The 23,961-nt window shown below is 40.3% G+C and overlaps 1 protein-coding gene across 1 annotated transcript in view; it reads right to left on the bottom strand.

Moving 5' to 3' along the window:
- LOC112687493 (neuronal PAS domain-containing protein 4) overlaps window positions 1–23,961 on the bottom strand; it is a gene marked incomplete at its 3' end in the record, with an annotated part of 132,342 nt that overhangs the window by 53,684 nt on the left and 54,697 nt on the right. The window contains 1 exon segment of the mRNA XM_025560224.1: window positions 5,142–5,206. Within this exon segment, the coding sequence (XP_025416009.1) occupies window positions 5,142–5,206 (65 nt within the window).

A 23,961-nucleotide genomic window follows, 5' to 3' on the forward strand; every position in this document is an offset into this window, starting at 1 on the left:
TCAAAAGTCTTGGCGGAAGCGTTAGAAGGGACGGCGAAAAAAATATCCATATTTCGATATTTTTCGAAAAAAAAAAATTCGAAATTTTGGTATCCATACTTTCCCATCGATATTTTACGTTTCCGATACATCGTTTACCGATATATCTAAATCACTGTTGACGGGCCCCTCGATCTTATACACTTTCCGAGGGAATATTGTCGTTTGCCGGAAAGCGACGAAAAACGCGACAACTATACATAGTTTCTCTCCTGAGTGTGTACTTGTCATAAGCACGTGCGAAATGAGTCCGACAAAACAGAATTCGCAAACGAATCTTGCACATTAAGTTTGATATTTAGTGTACGTCTGAAGGTACCGGTCGAATAAAAACGTGATGGATGATCGTGAAATGTTTATGATTACACGCGTAGAGAGAAGCGCACGGCATAAAGGTCAGGTACAGGCTTACAACTATTTGCGCTACGCTCATAAGTTCTGTCGTCGAGTATCGAGTAAACGTATAGCCGTATTACGAAATGTGAACGATAGAAATAAACATAAAAATAAATCATCATGAAATATAAATGTGCGGAAAAAAAAAACGCATTACAAGTACGCTAACAGATAAAGATCCAAGATAATAATGTAGCTTCGGGTACCAAGGATAGGTCAACTTTTTCGTTATTTAAAGACAAATGTCGCATTGTTTATGTTCGTTCGGCCGTGTACGTCAAGGCGTAATGATTTTAATTAGCTGACCCGTTCGTGACCCCGACGAACCGTATTTCACACAAGACCCTACGACCCGGTACCGTAGCATTGTTTGAAAAAACTCACGGATCCGACGTCCAAAGACCGCGCGCGCCGTGGTGCACCTTAAACAAATATCCAGGCTTTATTTTTTTGTACGAAACGCGTCCACTAAAATAACAGTACACGTTCAAAACGTGCTCATTAGCTCGATCCAATGGAAAATAATGTCTGTAGATGCGTGTATTTGTCTACGTTTAAACCGTCACATTTAGTTAACACGTCGATCTATGCGCATTTGAAATAAGAATATATGCGTGCGCGTATAAACTATCGCCGACCTCAAACGTTTATTATTTAATTGCGGTTTAAAGTATGAAAAATCAATACCGTTTAAATAGGTATGCGTTCGAACGTAATTAAAGGGTTCGCGTGTTTTTTTTTCCCCCGTATAATAATAGTTTTGCGATCGTATCGATTTCAAAATTCGTGGGAAAATAATTTTAATTGTAAGACCAGTTCAGGATTATTTTAAATCGGCTGCTGATTTTCTAAACGTATCGTGATAGTTACCGATGAGTATAGGGCGGAAAAATTCACATGTATAACATACGCATACATACGAGTATGTATATAAATATTGTGTAATTGATGGTTATTATAGTGTAATAGTTACAGCTGTACGTTGCCATAACAGTTGTAAATCATGAAATTATAAATAATTTCAAGTTAATTCGAAGCGATTAGATTATAAATATGATGTTTTAAAATATGTATATTTCTAAACTTATGTACTAGTGATTTTCAAATAAATTGTTCAAGCGCGAGAGAAACGACGTGTATAAATATTTTTCGTAAAAAGGAGTTTAAATGTAAAAAAAAAAAAAAAAGAGTTCGAAACCGAACTACTAAATACAGTGAACATAATATGTTTAACAATTATTATTATGCAATATACGTTCTTGGAACAATAACTATTGGCTTTAACGAATCCAAACGCCTGGAAAGGTTTACTTCATCCGCTCGGCTAACGCAAAGAAAAATAACAACGGTGTTATTTAACACTGACGCGTGTGTATAACTAAAACCAAATAAATGATTAACGAATTCCGCGCACAATTCGATCGTGATCTTAGAAACGGACACTTTCTATCATCGACTGCAGTTTGTGCTGAACACGGTAACAGAAAAAATTATCTGTTACACAAAAACAATCCACCCTCACTTTACGTCCGTTTGTCTAACGGTGCGATTTTTATTCCGCATTATTTTTCTTTTTTCCGAATTACGAGTGACAATTTTTTTTTTTTTTTTTAAATTTCAAGCGTCTACTATCGTCGTTACGTTTACACGTGCCGCGCCCGGTGTTGTTTTACGTCCTTTCCATTAAACCCCACCGACGGAACACGAACGCACACGTGCCCCGGTCGTCTCGTCATTATGATATAAATCGAGATTTATTCTTTTTCGATACGTTTCTACTCGTGCCGGGACGCGCGAATCGTACGGATAAACGTTTACGCGCGCGTTCACTCGCACGGCGGGCAGTCTCGCAGTCGTGGGAATGGAAAATAGAAAAAAAAATCACGTCGTCCCGAAAACGACGGATACGAATGTTTAACGAGGCGTCGGCGGAACACGACGGCGGCGAGGCATCGGCTGTTAATTCGATTGTTGTTTGGCGCGTTCCCCGTTCCATGGCTCGGGCGACGACGAAGACGACGGCCGCGGCCGGTCCCGTTCACGACCCGAGCACGCGATCCTTCTCGCGCGGTAGCTGCCGCGTTTTCGGACCCGATCACGACTGGGGCGCGTGTGGGCGCGTTCCGTACACACACACACACACACGTTATACATAATGGATATACCGTAAACGTAAACACGCGCGCGCGAGGTCATGAGAAAGTGTCCGGGCAACCGCGCGGTGTGTTTGTAGGACACGCACACCCACTACGAATATATGGACACGTAAGCGCGCGCGCGCGAGCCGTATAATACTTAACCGATTTACCGATATGTCACCTGACTGCATGCACAATCGCAAACTACCGGTGTTCACGGCGCGTACGACAGGGTGGTCCAACCCGCGGCCCTTGATGCCTTTTTTTTTTTTTTTACTCCTCCCCACGGTTAAACCGATTATTTGTTTTATTAAATAAAAATCAAAGTCACAGCGCAATATTTTAACGAAAACGCGTGATCGATATGATCGTCTTACGTTTTATATTTATAGTTTATGGCGTTTACGCTAGAAAACGTAGGAATGCGACGGGAGTTCCCGCGATGAGACGCCATGGACGGCGCGTGAATTCCGTTCACAGTCGCCAGCGTCAATAACGTATAATAATGTGCGCGTAATATAAAATCATAAGATGAAATATAAACAGACGAGATATGATTTTTTTCTTCTTCTTCCTGCGGCCCCCCGGTGCGTTTAAGAAAGTGTAAATCGGCTCGCGAACCACAAAATGTTGGACCACCCCGGCGTACGATGTATGCGTTCAACGGTGTCGAAAACCGTATCGCGATGCGGTTGCTCGCGTTTGCCCGCGTGCACCTATACCGCGCAAACCGCGCGGAATACGGACGCGCGAGCGATTTTTAACTCCGCCGGAGTATCGGTATGAATACGAAAAACTTATAAAAGGTCCTAACGTAAACCGCGCCAGTGTTTTTTTTCTTTGTATTTTCCCGTGAATCCTTTTGTAACGATTGTTACGTATAATTAATGTCTACTCATATAATATGGATATTGTTGATTAAACATTACGTGCCAACTATGGCATATATATAACAATTGTAAAACCAACGGCGATGCAAAATATGTAAGTCGCGGAAGTTCGGACGCCACGTCCATCAGCTGCACTCCGATACTCGTAAGTTGTTTCACGTATATGTATGTATTAAATCTCAATAATTATTTGAACCGATCTACGTTTATTCGCAACATTAAAATCCGTTTCTTTTATGCTCCCGAAATACGGTTAAATGTATTCCAAAGGACCGGAAAACTTTTCCTGAAAATCATATATTTAACTGGTCGTCCCCGGCCACGTTACACGTTCGTAGTCATCGCCGAGAAATTAATTTTATGAAATTCAACGGAATGTTCATATTATTAGTTAAGTTCTAATCGGATTTCAAACAAAGTTAAAAAATTCGATAAAAAAAAAAAAAGAAAAGCGTTACAGGACGCTACAAATAGGTACACCGATGGAGTGATATTTACGAATTGTATTCGGTTTACATACATGACATAATTACATATTTTCGGACCATTAAGTATAACGATTATTTATTATGATTTTTTTACTACAATTTAAACGATATTATATTATATTATAAATTTTTTTTTTTTAATAATGTATCATGTTTATAATACTACTTGATTTTCTTCGATGGCGGAGTGTGCACGAACTCAATTTTACCCGATTTTTTTCGGTGACGGTAAAAAAAGGTACTTGTGGCGGGGCTTACATGCGGCCCGAACACGCAAAGTATACGCGTGCACGCGTATTATTTTGTTTTCAACGTTACGTACATCGACTGTATACGTACACCGCACACGTATACTATGACCGTACGTCTGCAGGAATCTGGGGCGGACGGTACAAATATTCGAGGCGTAGACGTTTTTTCGGGTTAAGGAAACTTGCGCTTGGATCCGATTGAAAGTAGATAGGTTAGCGGTGCGTCGTACACACGAGCAATGAATAGTGTTCGTGCACGGGAAATCAAAAACTGTTGTACTCGTAATAAACGAGAACAATAATAAAACGATGATTTTATAATAATAACTCATGATAAAACGAGAAGCCTCCAATCGGTTCGAAAACGGTTGAATGATTTATTTTTTTTTGTCTGTTCGAAAAATGCTTTTGATAAATAAATTATGACGACCGAAAAAACGATTCCGAACGAAAGCCGGTGTACGAATGATATCTGCATGACATGTCTGCGGAGAGTTCGATCGAAAATTCGTTATTCCAAATCGCTACCTCAGTGTGAAACACTACCGTGAGATACTTCTAAATGCTTTTAGCGTAGGATTCCAATCAAATAATAGGATCAATGAAAATGAAATCATACGTCTACTTGAAAACTAAATCAAAATCTATCATCGTCTGGGAACGATCAGTTCTACATCTTCAATGTTAAACATTTTGAAGGAGTGAATGGTGATTTATTTATTTATATTCGGTTATCATTATTTTATTCGAACCCGTTTCGCGTTACAAGCAATGCATAACAATATCATTACGACACCGCAATAAGTTGATGGGACGTGTTTTTTTTCTTATGGAAATCATGTGGACTACAGAGTAACGAATAACTATTATAATATTTTAAAACTCTTATCGGCGGTAAAATAAAGATGCAATTTTTTAATTGTTGTGATTTGCTCTTACCTTTGAAAATCCGTAACTAGGCGTCGGTAGGCAATGGTGGTGCAGACACTCGTGTCGTTTGAACGCTGAAAAAAATAAAAAAAAAAGTCTAAGTCAATGCAAATAAATAAAAATAAATTATTTACGACAACGTCACACTTGTTTGTATACACGTGTGCAAGTGTGTATACACCATTCAACAGCGATATTATTTTCACATGATTTAAAATAATAAATTAATAATTTTTTTCCCGACAGATAGATACAAGGTTGGACTTTGCGTTGACGGCTGTAAAAAATATTAGCTTTTAAAACTGTGTTTTCTCTTCGGGGCCAAGCACATAACATCGCATACCCGTACCGCATGCGTTGGAACGTTTGTCACTTCGCATGTTGTTCTTGTGCGGTATTTATTACGACCGTTTTACAGCCAACGATTTTTTTTACCGCGTTTACAGCTTCATTATCAATACGATGTTTCCTGTACACGCGATCGTTCAATAACATATTATTTTACGCCAGTGATTATGATTATTATTGTGTCGCAATATTTTACGATCGAATTTATCGTTCCGAAACGTTACGAACGCAACGAGTAAATCTTGTTCTTCTGACAGTAAGCGTACGAAGTTCATGATTTTTTATCGAATTCGTTTCGATTGACCGCACGATAATATGTATAATATGTACACGGGAAAACGGAAACGTGTCAACAATGGGGTTGTTGGGATTATTAATGTTTTCGAATGATGGCGCGCGCGCAGCAACATAACCTAGCTGCAAAACGAAACGCGGCAATTCTTATTATTCGTCGGGAACGTTTCGACGAAAACTATAATGCGTGTATATAAAACGTTCGATGTGACAATATAAATGGTTTGTAATTATGATTCAGCAATAAGTTTGAATGAATAATGAACTGTTATAAATTGCACCAAAACGTTTAGTAATTATATATATATATATATACGCACATACGGATAATACATTATGTATTCTTTGTACTCGCCGTACGCGTCGCATTCGGTATTTCTCGTACACCGTTTTAATATCGAAGGTGTATTTCTTGTGTGTACAAATACACGGTATTTTAATTTTTAGCTTACGTAACGATTCGAATCTTCAGAAACATAGAGGTCAAGTGTGGAAAATTCCGTCGATGATTAGAACGTTTGACGTTTGAGTACACTTGAAACGTACAAGTATTATTTGTTGCATCATGATGGTGTAGAGCAATGAAAAAAAACTTCGAAGAGGATTTGCTCTTTGGAATACGCGCGCGCATACCGATTCGAAAACGAAACGTTATGTACACAATTTAAACGGTGACGTTTTACGAGTCTTATTTTTGGGCGCCTGGAGACGAATTCTAGTCGGAACTTAAGAATTGGTTTTTTTTTTTTTTTTTTTTTTTTAATTTTTCCTTCTTATTATTTTCCGTACGGGCAGCGGTGTCGAACTTTTTTTATATCACTGGGGTAAACCCTACTCATGGGTACCCATCTACTCATCGAAAAATCATAAATAGCAAGTATTGTATACCTGTGAGCTACGAGTACTTTCTACACATCTAGTCATTACATAATAATACTATGGGATATTTTACCGTACAATAATACATCTAACACTCATTACGTCTAACCACTCACCCACCACCTAAACAAGTTCTGAGGTATTTACCCCGCTCGCCATACGTTTTCGGCGCCACTGCGTACAGATATACCGCCTACGCGACGGATAATTTACACCGACGTGAAAATCAATTACCGTAGCGCGACAAAGAACACGCACGCGTCGCATTTCGCAAACGACTATTTTAACTATTGTCTTTCCGCGCGTAAGAAATGTCGATTGATTCCAGATGTTCTCGGTCCACGACGAACATTGTACATCGTAACTCGACTCACGGGACGACGAAAGTGTTTTTTTCTTTCTTTTTTCCAGACAAAACGCTGCAGGTCGACTCGGTTCAAAGCGGTATAATGTCGCGTTGTTATTTAACGGTCGCGCGAAGAAAGAAAGTTCTTTTGTATGAAATCGCGTCGTATACAATACGCGTAAATGCTTTTACAATGTTTCCGCAGTCGATCACACACACACCATTACGCGTTAATTAGTTAAGGCGAGACGAGACGACATACCGAACCGTTTATCCTTATAGGTACTCGCAGCAACGACGCGAGCAATTTTAATTCCATCCGATACCGAAGAACTGCAGGCCTGAAGAAATTCAAAAATAAATGCACGCACGTGCGCATGCGTACGACGTTTCATAAACAGTAAATCGGTCACTAAACACGGACTATTAGGCTAAATGCGTATCTCAACTGTGATTAGACCCGACGAGAATTTTCGTCGACTCGTCCGCAGAAGAACCGATCGTAGGGATCGTAATATTAATGTTGTCAGTGGCGGATACAAGATTTTCTTTTGGAGGGGGGGGGGGGTTCAAAAATGTTTTCCCTTGTGATATTTTTTATAACATTGCTGTTTGTGATTGATAATGAATTAAGATAATAGTGAATAATATAATACATTAGTCGTTAAATCTAAGACTACTATTTTTATGTATGAATAAAAATACGAATTATATACTTTCCCTCATACTTTGAAAAAAAAAAAAAAATCTTTTTCTTAATTCATAAAATTATTTGATTTTCAGTGTATATTTTTCTTGATTTTGGGGGGGATCCCCTTGGATCCGCCACTGAATGTTGAATACGTGTTTTATAGTTATTGACCTTTTTTCATATATCACCCGATAAGCACGCCGTATACGTTACTCGTGTGTTACGCAATACGCCGCCGCCGCGTGCGCCTATTATAAAATACGTACGCTGTTCGTGCACGTATTTCCACAGTAATTCATCTGCGTTTAACTTTTCAGAACCGCTCACGTACGAATAATGATACGCTTCGAGTACACATAGGTATATTGTACTTAAACAAAGATCTGGAAAGCTTGGGAACGACAACAACTGAGGATACGGATGATCGGAAGCTGTCAGAGGACGTGGTAAAAGCGGCGAAAGGCCTTGTAAACCAGAAAAAAAAAAAAATATTTTACCTAGAAGGATGTACATGCGTGCGTGTATACTCGCGTAATAACTCCCTCGGGAGGGCGAGTTCTAATTTCCCCCGCTCGCCAACACCACGAGCGACCATCATTCGAACCCCTTTGCCTTACGGGGATTTGCCGTTCACTCTTTATTATTACTATTCAGTGTTGACTATTTCGTACAAACATGATACACACACATACACGCATACGCATATGTATACTCTTCCTGTTCGAATCGTTCACCCTCTGTCGACTTCGGCACGTTCCCAATCGGTCGAAACGGTATTGATATACATCGCACGTCATCGTCGTCGACGATAATCGTCGAGATCCGATCGCGGCACGACCCCCCGTCGTAATCGGCCGAGTGCGTGTGCCGCGTGCGACATTTGTCAGGTTTCTCGTTAGTAACAAGACATCCACACGACGACTGTACTACGGACTCGGTCCATCTTGTTTCCCTCACCGTCACCTGGTATACCGCAGCAAAGATCGCACGCATCGGATATTATTTCGTATGCCGAAAGCGTAAAACACTTGCGAAAACAACACCAAAAAAAAAAAAAAAAAAAAAAATAATCGATTCGAACGACAATGGATGACAACTGTTTTCCATCAAAGCGATCATATATACTAGCGCATAATGCGCATGCACAATTCGATGCACCGGTCACGATGATGCGACACGCGTGAAAAGTACAAATTGTTTATAAAATTAAAACGTGTGGCTATACAGTTGTTTTTATCTATTGTTATCGTCATTGCCGGATACACCTTACCAAAAAAAAAAAAAGACGTAAATTAAGCAGTTATCGGCAAAACTGTTTTACAACTATTTTATTTTATTTTTCATAACTAATCAAACCGATGAATAATATGGCATATAAAATGATCGTACCGTGAAATGCGAGATATTACCGTACGCATACGTAATACTATAAGTGGTCGTAACGTTTCTTAAATAAGATTAATAAAAACTTCGTGAAAATTGAATCTCAGTAGATTGACCTGTCAACACGAATCGCTGTGGTCGCACAATCTCAATGCACTACATTATACGGTCAGCCGAGCGTTCGAATCGAATGGACAGACTCATTCCACAGTCATTGACTGTATAAATACTCGTCTCGTATCAGGTAATAATATTTGGTTTCTTAACTCGGATCAATTATGAACGTTCTTAATTTCGACGATCGTACGACCGAACGACTATTGAATTTAATTGATAATTTATTCTATCTGATACGAATGACTAAACGTTTTTAAATAACGTTTAGCGAGATCAAAATATCGAATGTGTTAACATCACGCCACGCGTGTACATATAATCTTTTAATATATTCAAATGTCAATACATCGGAACTGACGTTTAAATATATTTTTTGATTTTTGAATTAAAACAGTAGATATTTCAACGAGTATTTTCCGAGTTTAATCGAAATATCACATACGTATAGTTATTTTATATATGTTTATTTATTTATTTTTTTTTTTTTTTACGTATAAAGTGGTTTCATCTATAATAACATTTATTGGATTGATAGTTTTATAAATTTTACGTGTAATTTATCTAATCCCGAATATTTTTATTTTTTTACTGCAATTAAGTACTTCCTGATTGTACAAATAGACCACACGCTCAATTGGCCGAGTCGAATATCGATTTGAAGCTAATAGTATAATATAATAGACGATTAATATACGCACCTTTGGCTATTCCACCTACGCGAATTCAATAATAATTCGATCACGACTCGTAGAACAATGAATGTAAATTGATACACCAATTTGATGTTAATTTTACTATACTTTTCATTCGAGCACTCGTAAATTTTACAACCCACATGAACAATTTCGCTGCGCAAAGCGACGGATACTCTTCCGTACGTAAAGCCAAAGTTCACATTTTTAATGATATACTTAGAGATGTAGCATTGAAATCATCGCACGATACATTCGGTAACGGGTCGGACAAAGGTACGCAAAGTATTATTATTATAAATTACATTTCGATATAGATACATAACAATTAACAATACGGTATGAAATATCCTGACCCACTGTGTTATTTGTAAAAAAAAAAAAAAAAACAGATTTTCTGCGACTTTCACGAGAACCGAGAATGAATACACGCGGACGGGCGTAATGAATCGTAGGTACATTTCTTATTATTATCTCTCGACGTATTTGCCAAATTATACAAAACACGTGTATAATCTTCGAAGTGATGAAGTGTTTTAAAAGAATGCTGTGTACGTGTGCTGGGCAATAAGACGAATTAACCGAAAAATCGTCGGCTACACTTCTATCACTTGCCGTACAATGCGTTATAAGTACACCTGCACTAGTAATATAATGTATTACGGTTTTATTAAAAAAAAAAAAAAAAAAAAAAATCACGACCGTTAAAATCTCTGGAGTGTATAGTATAACGTTCTACGCGATCCGTAATCGTATACCCGATTTATTCGTTTACGCACAACATATAATATTTCATATGCGTAACATTAGTTATGTTACAACTTACAACGTTTGAACACGTGTAATGCGTGCGCGTGAATCGTACACTTTTACACGTTTAGTGTCGTTCCCCGTCCAATCGCTCAGTAACACGCGTCGTGTCGTATGCGTAGATTTTTTCGAAAATCGTTCCCCGCGATAAGTGTTGGCTAGCGATCGGGCCCGGGGCAAGGGAAGGACGACCGGTGCGCTATTACCTGCACCGTGGTCACGTTACACTTCCATACATGCATTTCTGTACGGGCTCTCGTCCGCGTACCACTAACGTATCATTAAGCCCGCGTGAATCGGCCAAGCTTAATAGAATTAATTTCTCGTCGTGGATAATAACGTTACAGCGCATAATACGTAAACACGTAAATCATCCCCGTCTTCGGTCACCGTCACCGCCATGCGATGATGATGATAATAATGATAATATTATCGTGGGCTCAAAATAGGTTCACACGTTTCACGTCGTTAATATTGTTGCGCCACACCGTCCGCCGCCGATGCAGTTGCGCAGTTATACGGATTATACGGATTATTATATCATCGACATCGATAATCGTTCCGACATTGCTGACGGGTGAAAAAAAAAAAAAAATGAAACACCGTGGACACGGCTGCCGCGGAAACATTCTAATCGCGTAGGATTCGAGGAAATCGAGGATTCGCTAATCGCCGTACGATACGGTTAAGTTCACGTCATCTCTGCGCGCGGTCGTTCGAATGGCAATCGTTAATTCGCCCTACACGTACAGATGAAGGGGGCATTCGTTCCCCCCATGGCTCGTATTTTTTTTTATTTTTTTTTGAATATAATACGTTGATTTATTCAAAAAATGTAATGTATATACGATTAAGAATATAAATTACTAGCCCAAAAATATGTTATCGTTATTGCGCGAGCTGTAGGTGATGATGAACCGTAAATTATTCTTAAGTTTGTACCGAAGAAAAATCAGTTTCGTCCTCCCCCCCCCCCCGCCAGGGCCTCAACTCGAATACGCCCAACGCGTACGGAACGGCATAGAAAACGCGCGTAAAGGTTCGGTCGTCGTTTGGCCGCGAAATAACGTCTCGAGTTCTGCAGCGATCAACGAACGGTTCACCGAGGTGTTATCGAGTGTTACGGCCTTGTACCGCAAACAACTACCCGTTGTCGTGCTTGCGCGACGAAAACCTAATAAACATCGATGTTTACGTGTACGCGCAGCTGTAAATATCGTACGAGCCGCACACGTCTGTAATGATTTAAAAATTGAAGTATTAACGTATTAATTTATGAGCGAAGTATTTATCTGTCTTTTTAAATCATTACTTATTATATTAAAAAATGTTTAATATTTCCTATCCGATGATTGTGTCGGTCTGCTTCTTGACAACCGTAGTTGACTCTTCAGGTATGGAATAAGGTGACCAATTTATATTTTAAAATGACAATAACATACTTTTCTAACTCATTTGTATTAATTTTATTTAAATTACTTACACACACATTAATTACACATTTTTTAAACTTTTACTGAACGTTTTACAATTAATTACATCTTTCTGCATAGACGATCTCCGTAGTCTTTTACACTCGCCTTTGACCGTCTATACAAAAGGACAACTGGAACGCGTCTCCTTCGCGTTCGAAAATTTCGCTCCTTATATTTAACGTCGCCTGTGCGCGCGCGCGTTAGTAAACACATACGTGTGTGTGTGTGTGTGTCATATTTTATCTTTAGTACTTATGACGTGTTCTTATGTTTAACGCGTACCGATCGTTATGGTTATTTGATTGTACGTTCGATTCTTCGTAAAAACATATGAATGCTTGGGCGCATATCGTGACACGTCGGAGTTTAAAATCGCGCGCGGGAAAACGTTCGTTTAAACGTCCGAACGGAACCCGAACAGAACGGGTCCTCGTAAAGGCTCGGTCAAACAGAACGCGGGCACTGTATTATCTTTGATCGCGTCATCGTGGTTAAAAATAGCGCGGGCTACCGCGGCGGACTGCTGTCGACGGCAGCGGGCAGCGGTCTAGTCGTAATAATTTACAGTGATCGCGGCGGTCAAAAGTTATTTGATTATAATATTATACACAATTTGTTTAATTGTAAGTTTTAAATTTTTAATATTTAATATTTCAATTTAAAATTATTCGTTTATTTATTTTATTAATTATAATATTATTATTAATGTTATATAATATGGCAGATGAGACTGAAAAATTAATCGATCTCGTACATAACTGTCCATGTTTATACGATACCAGTGGTTGCGAGTGCAAAAACATTGCGACAAAAGCAGAGAAACGGAATGATACCGCCTGGTACGTGCCCGGTATCGCCTGTAACGAACTGCTACCGGATGTCATTTTTCACAGTTTCAAATTAGACAGTCGTCATCGTACGGTTAAAAGTTTGTACCAGAACGAAAAACGGTGTAACGAACGTGTACAACACGAACGGTGGAACGCGCGAGATCGCCCGCGCGTTGTTCGACGCCGCAGATCGCGCGGCGGGCGGCGGCCCGCGTTCTGTTCGACCGAGCCTTAAACGCGCTGCGCGCGTCGCCGGTACCGTTTTTATACCCGTGAACCGGCGCGAACCGGAGACGCGTAGAAAGTTTGCGCGCGCAACGAGCAACGCGCGGACGGTCGCGCCGTTCGGGGCGGAGTGTCGGTCGCGCTTTCACCCGCGCCCGCGAACAATAAGGCCGTTGTCGCCCCGTGCGCGCCAAACGACGTCACGTTGTAAAGCTCGTGTACACGTACGGATATACGTGCGCGAGCGCGAACACCGGACGGCGGTGCAACGCGTTACAAAAAAAAAAAAAAAAAAATACGGGGGGGACCAGTCCGGGGTTAGGGGGCGGGGGGGGTTGGGTGGGGCGGGGAGGTTACGAACTTCTCGGCCCGCCGACGAAACGGCAATAAAATGTTCCGCCGCGTACGTTTGCCCTTATACGGTCGTCCCGTTGTCGGGCACGTGTACGCACACCTGTACACGCGTGCACGGACACGTATTCGCACCGGCGGTTCACTCGTTGCGGTCACGGTTGTTCCGCGCCGCTCGTGTGTCCCCGGCGGTCGCTCCGGGGACGCGGAACCGGCCGCGCGGCGTGAAAACAATTATGACGACCGCGCGCGCGTCCGTCGACGACGGTCGAAAACGGAGAAAAACATCGATCCGTGTTCGAACGCGCGCTCGAGTACGGAACATCTGCGCGGCGCGTGCGCGTACGCGCAAACGCGTAACACACCCGCACGCGCGCGCACGTTTTCGGGTTTGAAAAGAATTTCGAGCGTTGCGACCCGCTGCGGTGTTCGCAGTGTTTCTCGTACGCGGTCGACATCCCAACGCGCAAACAGCAGACCCTCCTCTGCGTTGTACCGCGCGCACGGTACAACGTAACGACTGTTACGCATTGTTGACGTCTACTCGTGTAATATGGACATTGCCGAGCGGACATCGCGTTGATTCGCATGTTTACGATGTTATTTACATTAAGTCGCGGCATTTCTGCCACGACGTTCTTCCGACGCAGCTACATCCCATCGTATCGTAAGTCATATTTACACATGTGTACGTCGAACAATAATAACTAAACCGAACCGATCCGCGTTCATTTGTAATATCAAGATCTTTCCGTTTTTACGCTCCCGTGCTACGGCATAATATGTTCACGAGGACTGGAAAACCTTCCCTGAATATCATATATTTAACCGGTCATCCCCGACCGCGTTACAACACTGTATACGTTTCGTTACGAATGCACACGAGCGGGCGTGTACACCGAGAGATACGGAAAACCGTGTTTTACCCATATTTTTACCGCGCGCTGCAAACGTGATACTTTATCGTGCGCATCGCAAAAAATAAATACATTCCTCGCTATCATGTATAATATATCGGATGCTTAAACGAGGGACGTTTAAAGGGTTCAGCCATATCCTACCGGAATTCAATAATCGAATGTGTTTTTATAGAGTAAAAGTGCTTTACATAAGTATGGATTTAAGGTTTCCAAAATATTTTTGTGAACGATTATATTTTGCTGGTACGTTGTTAATGTCTTAAGACAGTTTTACAGATTCCTTTTTTGTCGAGTTATATCAAAAGATATTTTTATACGAGTAAATAATGAAAATAATAATAATAATGTTTAAGATACCTGCGCACCGAACCATTTTTTTTTTCCGTAGAATACCTCTAGCTTAGTCAAAGTAGTGTATATAATACCAAGATCACTCTAACAGATGCCTTATTAACTCTAGCTACACCAACAAACTCTCGTTAGACTGAACAATAAACAGTGTACATGGAGATAGGTCTAGTTCAACATGTTAAATAGAGTGCAAGAAAATATCCTTGTACAATACGAATAGTCGGTATCGATATAATTGTATCATGTACAGTAAAGTACATCGAACAGTTGTTTTCATTGTTTCCTTGACCTGAATAAAATGAAATAGTATATTTATAAATTATTGTTATTTATTATTATTTTTTTTTTTTATATTTTTTCTAAGGTGCGGGACTAAAAGAAAACTATTCAATTAATAACAGTGGTCGAATTGTTACTTTTGGATTGATAACTGAAAGAATATCGTGACAGAACATTAAAGGAAAAATTTATAGAGACCATTATTGTTATAACATTTTCCAGAAGATCTTCGAAATCAGTTTTGGAAATTCGTATGAAATTTTTATACGAAAATACTCTTCTACACTGATTTCTTTCAACAATTATGCATGCACTTCTTCGTCATCTATTTTTGAAACTTTATTTCATGCCTAAAACTTCTTCGTTCTTCTTTTTTTTTATATTAAACAATATACAACAGTTGCAGATGCAGTACGTTTTCGGTCCGATATGTTTCGGACGAAGTCTTGTAATTAATCAACTACGCCCGAAATACTCGAGAGAGAAATATCATGAAGAAATGTACACGGACTATAAACTGATCTACATAAATTGACTCGACGCGTTCTTAGAGACGGTTATATTTAGAAATAATTTTTTAAATTTGTAAACGCACAACCAGTGCATGGTAGCTAGACTTTTCTCTATAGTAAACCTTTATAAAATACAGGTAGAAAAATGTGTTGAAAAGATAACGAACGGTGCGTGTCGAAAAGAATAAATGAACGCTACCGATAATGTGATACTATGGATTAAAAATAATGTTGGACAAAACTCAAAATTCAATAGACCTCTGTAAACAAGAACCGACTGAAGAAAAATCGTCAGGATTTATTCGTTGTTGTCATTATGCGATAATGTTAAAAGTTGATAATGTAATCCGTTCTCATTTTCAGATGTAAAAAACGTCTTGTCCTATTGAAGACATAAAAAAAAAAAAAAATAAATGAATAAATAAAAAAAGACCAATGGTTTGACCGAAACCAGGTATTATATGGGACCGAAACCGACGAGCTCGTAAAGGTTCCAGTTTCCGGTACGCACGTGCCCGTAAGTCGACGAATCGCGTGAAATCCGATTCCGCCCCCCGGCGCTGACGCGCGCGCGCGTCAATTGCTCGGAAAACCACCCCGTCCGCGTAACATTATGCGTACCGAACACGACTGCCTCCGTGCGCGCGTACGCAACTCACGCGGATCATTTTTTTATTTTTCTTCTTCTCATTGTGTTCACTTGCGCGGATGATTTCGGCACGACCGCCGCCATTTTATTTTTCCGGTTCACACGGTTATGGTACAATACGCGCGCTCATAACTGTATTCAGCCGGTAACGTCACGCGGGCGTATTATATTATTCACACGTACTCCGGGTGAGAGGGGGAAGGGGGGGGAAAGCCGCACCACCGTGACCGAATATGGCGGACGCGCAGTAATTATATCGCGGTTTGCTCGTATACCGTGCTGTTGTCGTACACCGCGTTATATGTGTGTAAAAAAAAAAAAAAAAAAAAAACCGTTCTTCGGGATGTGGCGCGGCGCGACGAATCGCACACGACCAAAAGGTATTGTTCGACGCATCGGACACACGAAAACTTCCTGACTTCCAGACGTACGAGCGCGAGCGAATGACGAGGCGGACTCGTGTGGGACCAGGGCGCTCCGTTGACACGACCCGTCCGAAACACGGTTCTGGTCGAGGTGGACATGGAATACGTGGAATGCCCACGTTTGATGAGTGCGGATCGGAATAGAGCACTCGTTCGCCCCGTCCGGTATCCAAATTCGCGCTCGTAACCGTCCTGACACACGAACCCTAAACGCGGATGAAATGGAAACCCGAGGTAAACGACACGCTCGAGCACAAGCTGAGGACACGGCGGTTTCGGGAAACGACCGGAAACGCGCGAAAGCGGGTCCGCCTGCTACGCCACGGTGCTCCGCTATAATACGGCTATAATACGCGCACAAACATTTACATCTACATACGTATACAGGCGAACGCGAAACCCGTTCCGCGCGAACGCGGGTTTCTTCCTGAAACCTTTTTTCGTTATGTTATCATAATTTTTAATTCCAATCATAAATAACGCACGTACGTATAAATATATAATGTTATACGTGCGCACGCGACACGCCTCCTTATTTATCCTTTTATCCTTTAATTAATTAGTGAGCGCGCGTCATTTCAATTAATTTAGTCGGCCAACCGCGCGCGTAGATCGTTACCATATCATATACGTACATATATATATACATGATATTTTCGAACCGGTAACTAGATTTTCGACCAGCGTATAAACGCGTTACATATTACTATTATTACTATTATTGTTATTAGGTAAATGTACGCGACCAATTTGTTTAATTATAAATGCGCGCGATCAAAACGCGGCCGAATCGATTATAGAAAACGAAAAAAACATTTAATACCGAAACGAACGTACACACTTGTATATCATATCCATACAAATGTATACTACATATAATATAACAAGCGTGTGTCCGTCGATGGATCATATTTTCACGTGACGCGTCTCGGCGGAAAAAAAAAAATTATACTAATATATATTTATACGTACACTTATAAACATGTATACACACACACACACACATACAACGTATACGTGCATATACATATATATGTATATGTATATTTATATGGGTTATATGCGTATCATATACATCGAACGCGTGCGCGCGCGCGCCCCGCCGTCTCTTAAGCAATTTAAATGTAAATCGGCGGCCTCCGTCCGGGTCATCTCCCGCAGGGTGCCCCCTCGGGTAGTACTATCGTTCACAGTCTCTCTCGGTCTTACCGTTCCTTAACGCCGGACGAACGCTTATCGACCTCCGACCCGGAAAACGGTGTGCACCGCGTGACCATAATATTATACATATATGTATTTCGTATATGTTTATGCGCGTAATGTGTACGTATATTATAATAACACGATGCCACCTCAGAAAAAAAAACATACAAAAGACGAATTTTACTTTTTTTTTTTTTTTTACATAACCCGTTCAATCCCTTCCACCTCTGCCGTCGCTAGACATCCATCATATCGGATTACGACCACGACGACGATAGTAAATTTATATTTTTTTTATGTGGCGCGGCACGCGCGCGAAACACGTCGGATTTATATTATACACTATCCGTACGACAGCAATAATCCGCGGCCACGTATACGCACCTGAACGCATCGCAGTACACTGCAATATTATCTACACAGCGGGACCGTAAATATACTCACATAATAATTTGTGTGAAAAAAATCGATTTTTAAATTTTTCAAACGTTTATTGTACGTACGGTCACGAGAATTATACATGTAGGTGACTTTTTAATGCACGATGTTTTTCACGTCAGCTACGTCGTGGGTAAAACGATCGAGTTTACTCATACAATAAAATGGTGTACACCGTTCGCGGTACAATAATATTTATACATTTGTAAGTAATTTGTCTCGAGAATGAACATACGTACAAGCACACGCGCGCGTTTTATTGCAAAGAAAAAAAGAAACGATTAATAAGTATCGATGTGTCGGGGGGTAAAAAAAAAAAATCACCTGAGGTATATCTTATACGTACATGATGTTTATGCGTATGGTAATGTATGTTACAACGTTTCGCATATAAAAAAATAATGTTGTTTTAGCACGAAGATTTCGAATTACATTTATTACCACTAAATTACCGTTTTCTATACGTTTACGAGGGATCAAATATTTGTGCGATGTTTACTCATACACACACACACACACACATACACACTCGGTGCAAGTGTATCAAACACGCATATATTATGACGGAAGAAATTGCATCGATATAAAATGGTGATTAGAAACGCCTTGTTAGATATACAATACGAAGACACTTGTGGATATCACAACATAATATTATTGATGTGTGTACCGAACACTCCCCTCTCCCTCCGATATTTTTTAAATGGGGTCCTACAGTTCAAGTCTAAGAGTAAGGGACCCGTTTTTCAACCGATGTTGCTCAAATCAAATGTAATTTATTCTATTTGATAAAAAATAAACGATGTTTTCTATTAGAGAAAATAAAATATAATTTTCCAAATTTTCGTGCAAAGATTTTTTGACGATAATAATACAGCTACGATCGACTACAAAAGTACAAACCATGAGTAATCGAAACTGTTTGAGAAAAATATACGAGATTCAAAGAAAACATATTAATTTCGTCTAGTGTACCGCAATTTACACGAAATGAAAAATTGAAGCGATGTTCGTTTAATTATTTATACATTACAATATCGTTAGATATGTTTACACGTATTTTGTTAAAATAGAGCCCAAAAATACTGTAGGCGCCCCCTGAAACACAGGTCTGCGCACGCATATAGTACTCGTACGCAGTATCGTATTCCGAACGAGCGCGACAGAGGATCCACGTCGATTCTCACACGTCCTCGTGTTACGGACGAATAATCCTTTTCCAGCGAAGCATGTATGTAATCGCGTTTATAATCGCTGCGCGGTCGTAAAGTTTGCGATCGGTGTGCAACCATTCTACAGCGGCACCATCTTTGCGGCGTGCTGTTTCGAAACACGTGATCTCGTCCGGTGGGTACGTAACAATCAAACGCTACGCAGATAAACATCACGTATACACCGTTGTTGGTGGTGTTCGTTTTGAAACCAATTACCGGGTGAAAAGTATACTGCACATGCGCGTATGCACAGTACGGCGACGATCGTTACCGCATCGCGGTGACATAATACAACGCGTATGTGTAAGCACGGGCGGGTGTAAAATTCGTTTTAGATCGTATTGGCGATGCGAAAATTTGCTCTTCAAGCCTGTTGACGAAATGCACTTTTACGGCGCGCATCGTTTCGCGCGCAGGTATAGTCCGACGTATCCGTCACACGACGATAACTCTAAATAGGATCACCTATCGACGAAACGCAAACCAAACGTTGGGCCGATGTACGGTCTACACGTGCGTCGATCACGGACCGATTAGTCTAGAGCGTGTTGCTGTAGGCGCGTTCGGAACTGATTTGTTGAGTTCACATCGAAAGTTTCGTGATGTTTTCACGTCACCAACAACGTTTTTGGGCGGAGAACGCAGTTTTTTATAGTACCATCACGGTGTCCCATCGCGAGATTTCTCGTTTCCGGAGAGTTTCCCGCTACGCAACAACAACGTATTGTGATGGTATAACAGCGCGATCGAACGACTGAAGTTTTTTACCGGCCACGCTGCGTACCGACGTTTATACGTACGTAAATCGCGTTCTCGTCGCGTACGCCTCGACGATAAAAAAATATGTGCGCGCGCGCGTTGTCGCGTCGTCGTCAGGTGTTCGTGTTCCAGAAACGTGTTTGAACTTACTTATACGAGGGGGGGGGGGGGGCTAAAATGTTTTCTTTAATTCAGGCTCAAAATGTGCAAGTAAAATGTTAGGTAATATTTAAATCAGGTGAATCCTTAATATTTGTGGTTTTTTTATTTTTTTTTTTAATCTAATCCCACTTAGAAACGAATTCCGCGCAGTTCTTTCTGAACGCCTGTCTGTGTTTCGAAAGTTACGTTCGTGTCTCATTAGATTTTTCACCAAGTATGTGGACCCGCAAAAGAAGCCCGATTCGGTTTTCACAGCCACGCGTGATTTGATTTCGTTATAAAACGATCCGCATTAAAAATAAACTCGGAATACGTATCTCACGCGCATAATCTGTTCCTTAAATACGGTTTTAGGGGGGGGGGGGGGGGGCGATCGCCACTTCTCCCCACCACCTAAAACACTCCCGTGAGTAGTATAATTAATATAATTCGTACAGGACGCGCGCGTGGAGCGTACGGAAGGCTCCGGAGGAGCGTTATTCGTTGGAATTCCGATTGGAAAAAAATAGAGAAAAGAAATACAGAACGCGGGTACGGAGTTCGCGCGCGCATCGCAGCAGAGCAATGGTAACGCCGCGGTGGCGGCAGGTCGTAATCATCGGCCAGGTATCGTAAAACATACGCACCGATAATAACGATAATCCTCCGCCCACGAACGGACACCGCGAGTTATACCCGTACACCGTTTTTGTGTATTATTGTATACCGCGTGCACGTACGTACACGCAATACGCGCGCGGGAAATATCCGAGTACCGTGCACTCGGGTGTACGTAACGCACACGGTTGTCTCTGCGCGCAGGAATGCTGAAGTATTAAATGCACGCGCGAGCGGGTGGTAACGGTGAACGGGTAATAACGCAATATTTCCGACTTTGGGCACCGCCCTATCGCCCGGCTAATATACCCGTGGCATTATTATTTGTGCGCGCGTGTACAATACGCGCGAGAGATTCTCTTCTGTCCGTGTTCCAACCTGTGCGCGCGTCGTCCAAATCGACTGTGGAAATGTTTAAAGACCGGTTTTCGTTATTTTATTATTATGATTATTTTTCCTTTTCCTTAACTTTTTTATTATTTCTTTTTTTTTTATTTTCTTCGTGTTTTAAGGTCACGGAATTGACGCGCCAATATGCGTCATGAACGCGTACGGTTGATGCGATACGTATTTCATGCTCGTGAGTTTATTTATTTTACAACGAAAACGCACTGCGCGGAGTTACGTACGTGCGTGCGTTATCGCGCGTGCCTGTTGCGGTTTGACGGCAAATTTTCAATTTTCGTTGTTCCACCATAATCGGATTTATTGAAAAGCAGGCACGAGGTTTCCGTTTTAGAGACACGACGGATACGAATCAATATTCACCACGAATATGTTGGTGCGATTGCACTGTTAGAGACGCGACGGTAAATTGTAAACGGTGGCACACGCGTTACCCCGAAAAAGAACCTTTCAAACTCGCGGTACGAAGAACGTAGTGGCGATATCACGGACATGTTCATCATCGATGTGCAATGCGCTTTCCAAGCCTAGTCAGTGTTTCTGCGTTGATAAATGTTTTATGATCCGTTTAAATGATCGTTCCGACAAAATACAAGTTAAATACGGTTTGAAAATCAACTGCGGACGTTTATTTACCTCGGACAATATTATTCTTGTTCATGTTTGTTTGTACGGATTGTTTTTAACGACGTTTGACGGTGCGCTATAATACTGTCAGTAAAATGTACCCGGTATCGGATGAATGAACGTTTTATGCGTGATCAGAATCGGCACAAGTCTACGAGACTCATGTTTTGCCGATCTTAATGGCTGTAATAGGAATAAAATAATCCTGTTCCATTATATAGTGTTAGATCGCCGTGCAATTTAATATGTTTAGATAGAAAGGTTCGATATGCTCTGTCCATATGTAACAATAACAAAACTATAAAGAAGTTATAAAAACACAACAAATTAAATATTATATGCGTTTGCGTCTATGTATAACGCGCATATATGTGTTCTTTTCCATTAAGACGCGCAAGACTTTGATGTGCTATATACTTAAAAAATAAATCGAAATAAGCGTACGCAGATAGACATAGTCATTTTAGGTAGCACCAGACAAGAAATTACCCAAACTACAACTGAATTGTTGGAAGCAAGTAAAAATATGGGGCTATGTGTAAATCAAGAGAGTAATTCTATATTTATGGTTCTTTCCAGGGGCAATGAAAATCAGCCCGCTTTACAAGTAAATAATTTAACCTTTTAAAAAGTGGAGAGTTTCAAATACTTGGGGGTGAACATAAACAGTAAACATGAAATGCACCAATAAATAAGTAAAAGAATAACTAGTGGAAACCGATGTTATCATGGTAAGTTACTAAAATCTAAATTACCATCAAGAAAATCAAAATTTTTGGTCTATACAACCTATCTGAGGTCAATAATTATGCATATGAATCATGCATATGCATGTGAAACATGGTCTTCAACGAAAGGTGATAACAACATACTAGCAATATTCGAAAGAAAGGTACTAAAAATTATTTTTAACCCGGTATATAACTCAGAGTTAGGAATATTTGAAAGAAGAAAAAATGATGACCTATTGAAATGTATGGAAAACCTAATATACTAATATTTATATAAAAATTAAGAGAATGGAATCATTCGAGCATGTTGGGTATGTATCAGAATTATCAGTAGATATGAAATTAAACAGAGAAAAGTGGAGAGGATTACTTGTGGCAGCTCAGGTTCTACAAGAACCGTTAAACTAAAAAAGAAGAAGAAGAAAGAACTTGATTAATTAATGACACTCAACCAGTGGCGGATCCAGGATTTTCTTTTTTCTTTTTTTTGGGGTGGGGGAATTGAAAAATGTTTTTCCTTGTGATATTTTTCATAACATTGCAGTCAGTGATTGATAATGGATTAAGATAATAGTAAGTAATTTAATACATTAATTTAAATCTAAGGCTATTATTTTCTTGTATGAATAAAAATACAAATTATATACTTTCCCACATATTTTTGAAAAAAAAAAAAAAATCTTTTTCTTAATCCATAAAATTATTGATTTTCAGTATATTTTTTTTTGGGAGGGGGGTTAATCTTCCCCCCTGGATCCGTTACTGCTCTCCAAGATCGGTACACGTAAGCCGTAAACAATATTATTTGTGCAACCTATTGCGAAACAGGAATGAAAAACAACGCACGTTATCCACGATCATCGTATAACGTGCTCATTGACATGTTCCATTATACATATACGTACACATTCGTATAATAATGTACGCGATCGATATCGAAAGCAATATTATTGTGTACACGGCGTATCTCTTAGCAGAAAACACTTCACAGTAACGTTACACTGGAATACGTTATCTTAAATAAGCCACGATATTTACATGTTCTAAAATGTTACCCGGTAACAAGGTGGTAGTAGTAGTAGTAGTAGTAGTAGTAGTAGTAGTAGTAGTAGTAGT

This window comes from Sipha flava, unplaced genomic scaffold, assembly GCF_003268045.1.
Source record: "Sipha flava isolate LNK unplaced genomic scaffold, YSA_version1 34_pilon_pilon, whole genome shotgun sequence".
NCBI lineage: Eukaryota > Metazoa > Arthropoda > Insecta > Hemiptera > Aphididae > Sipha > Sipha flava.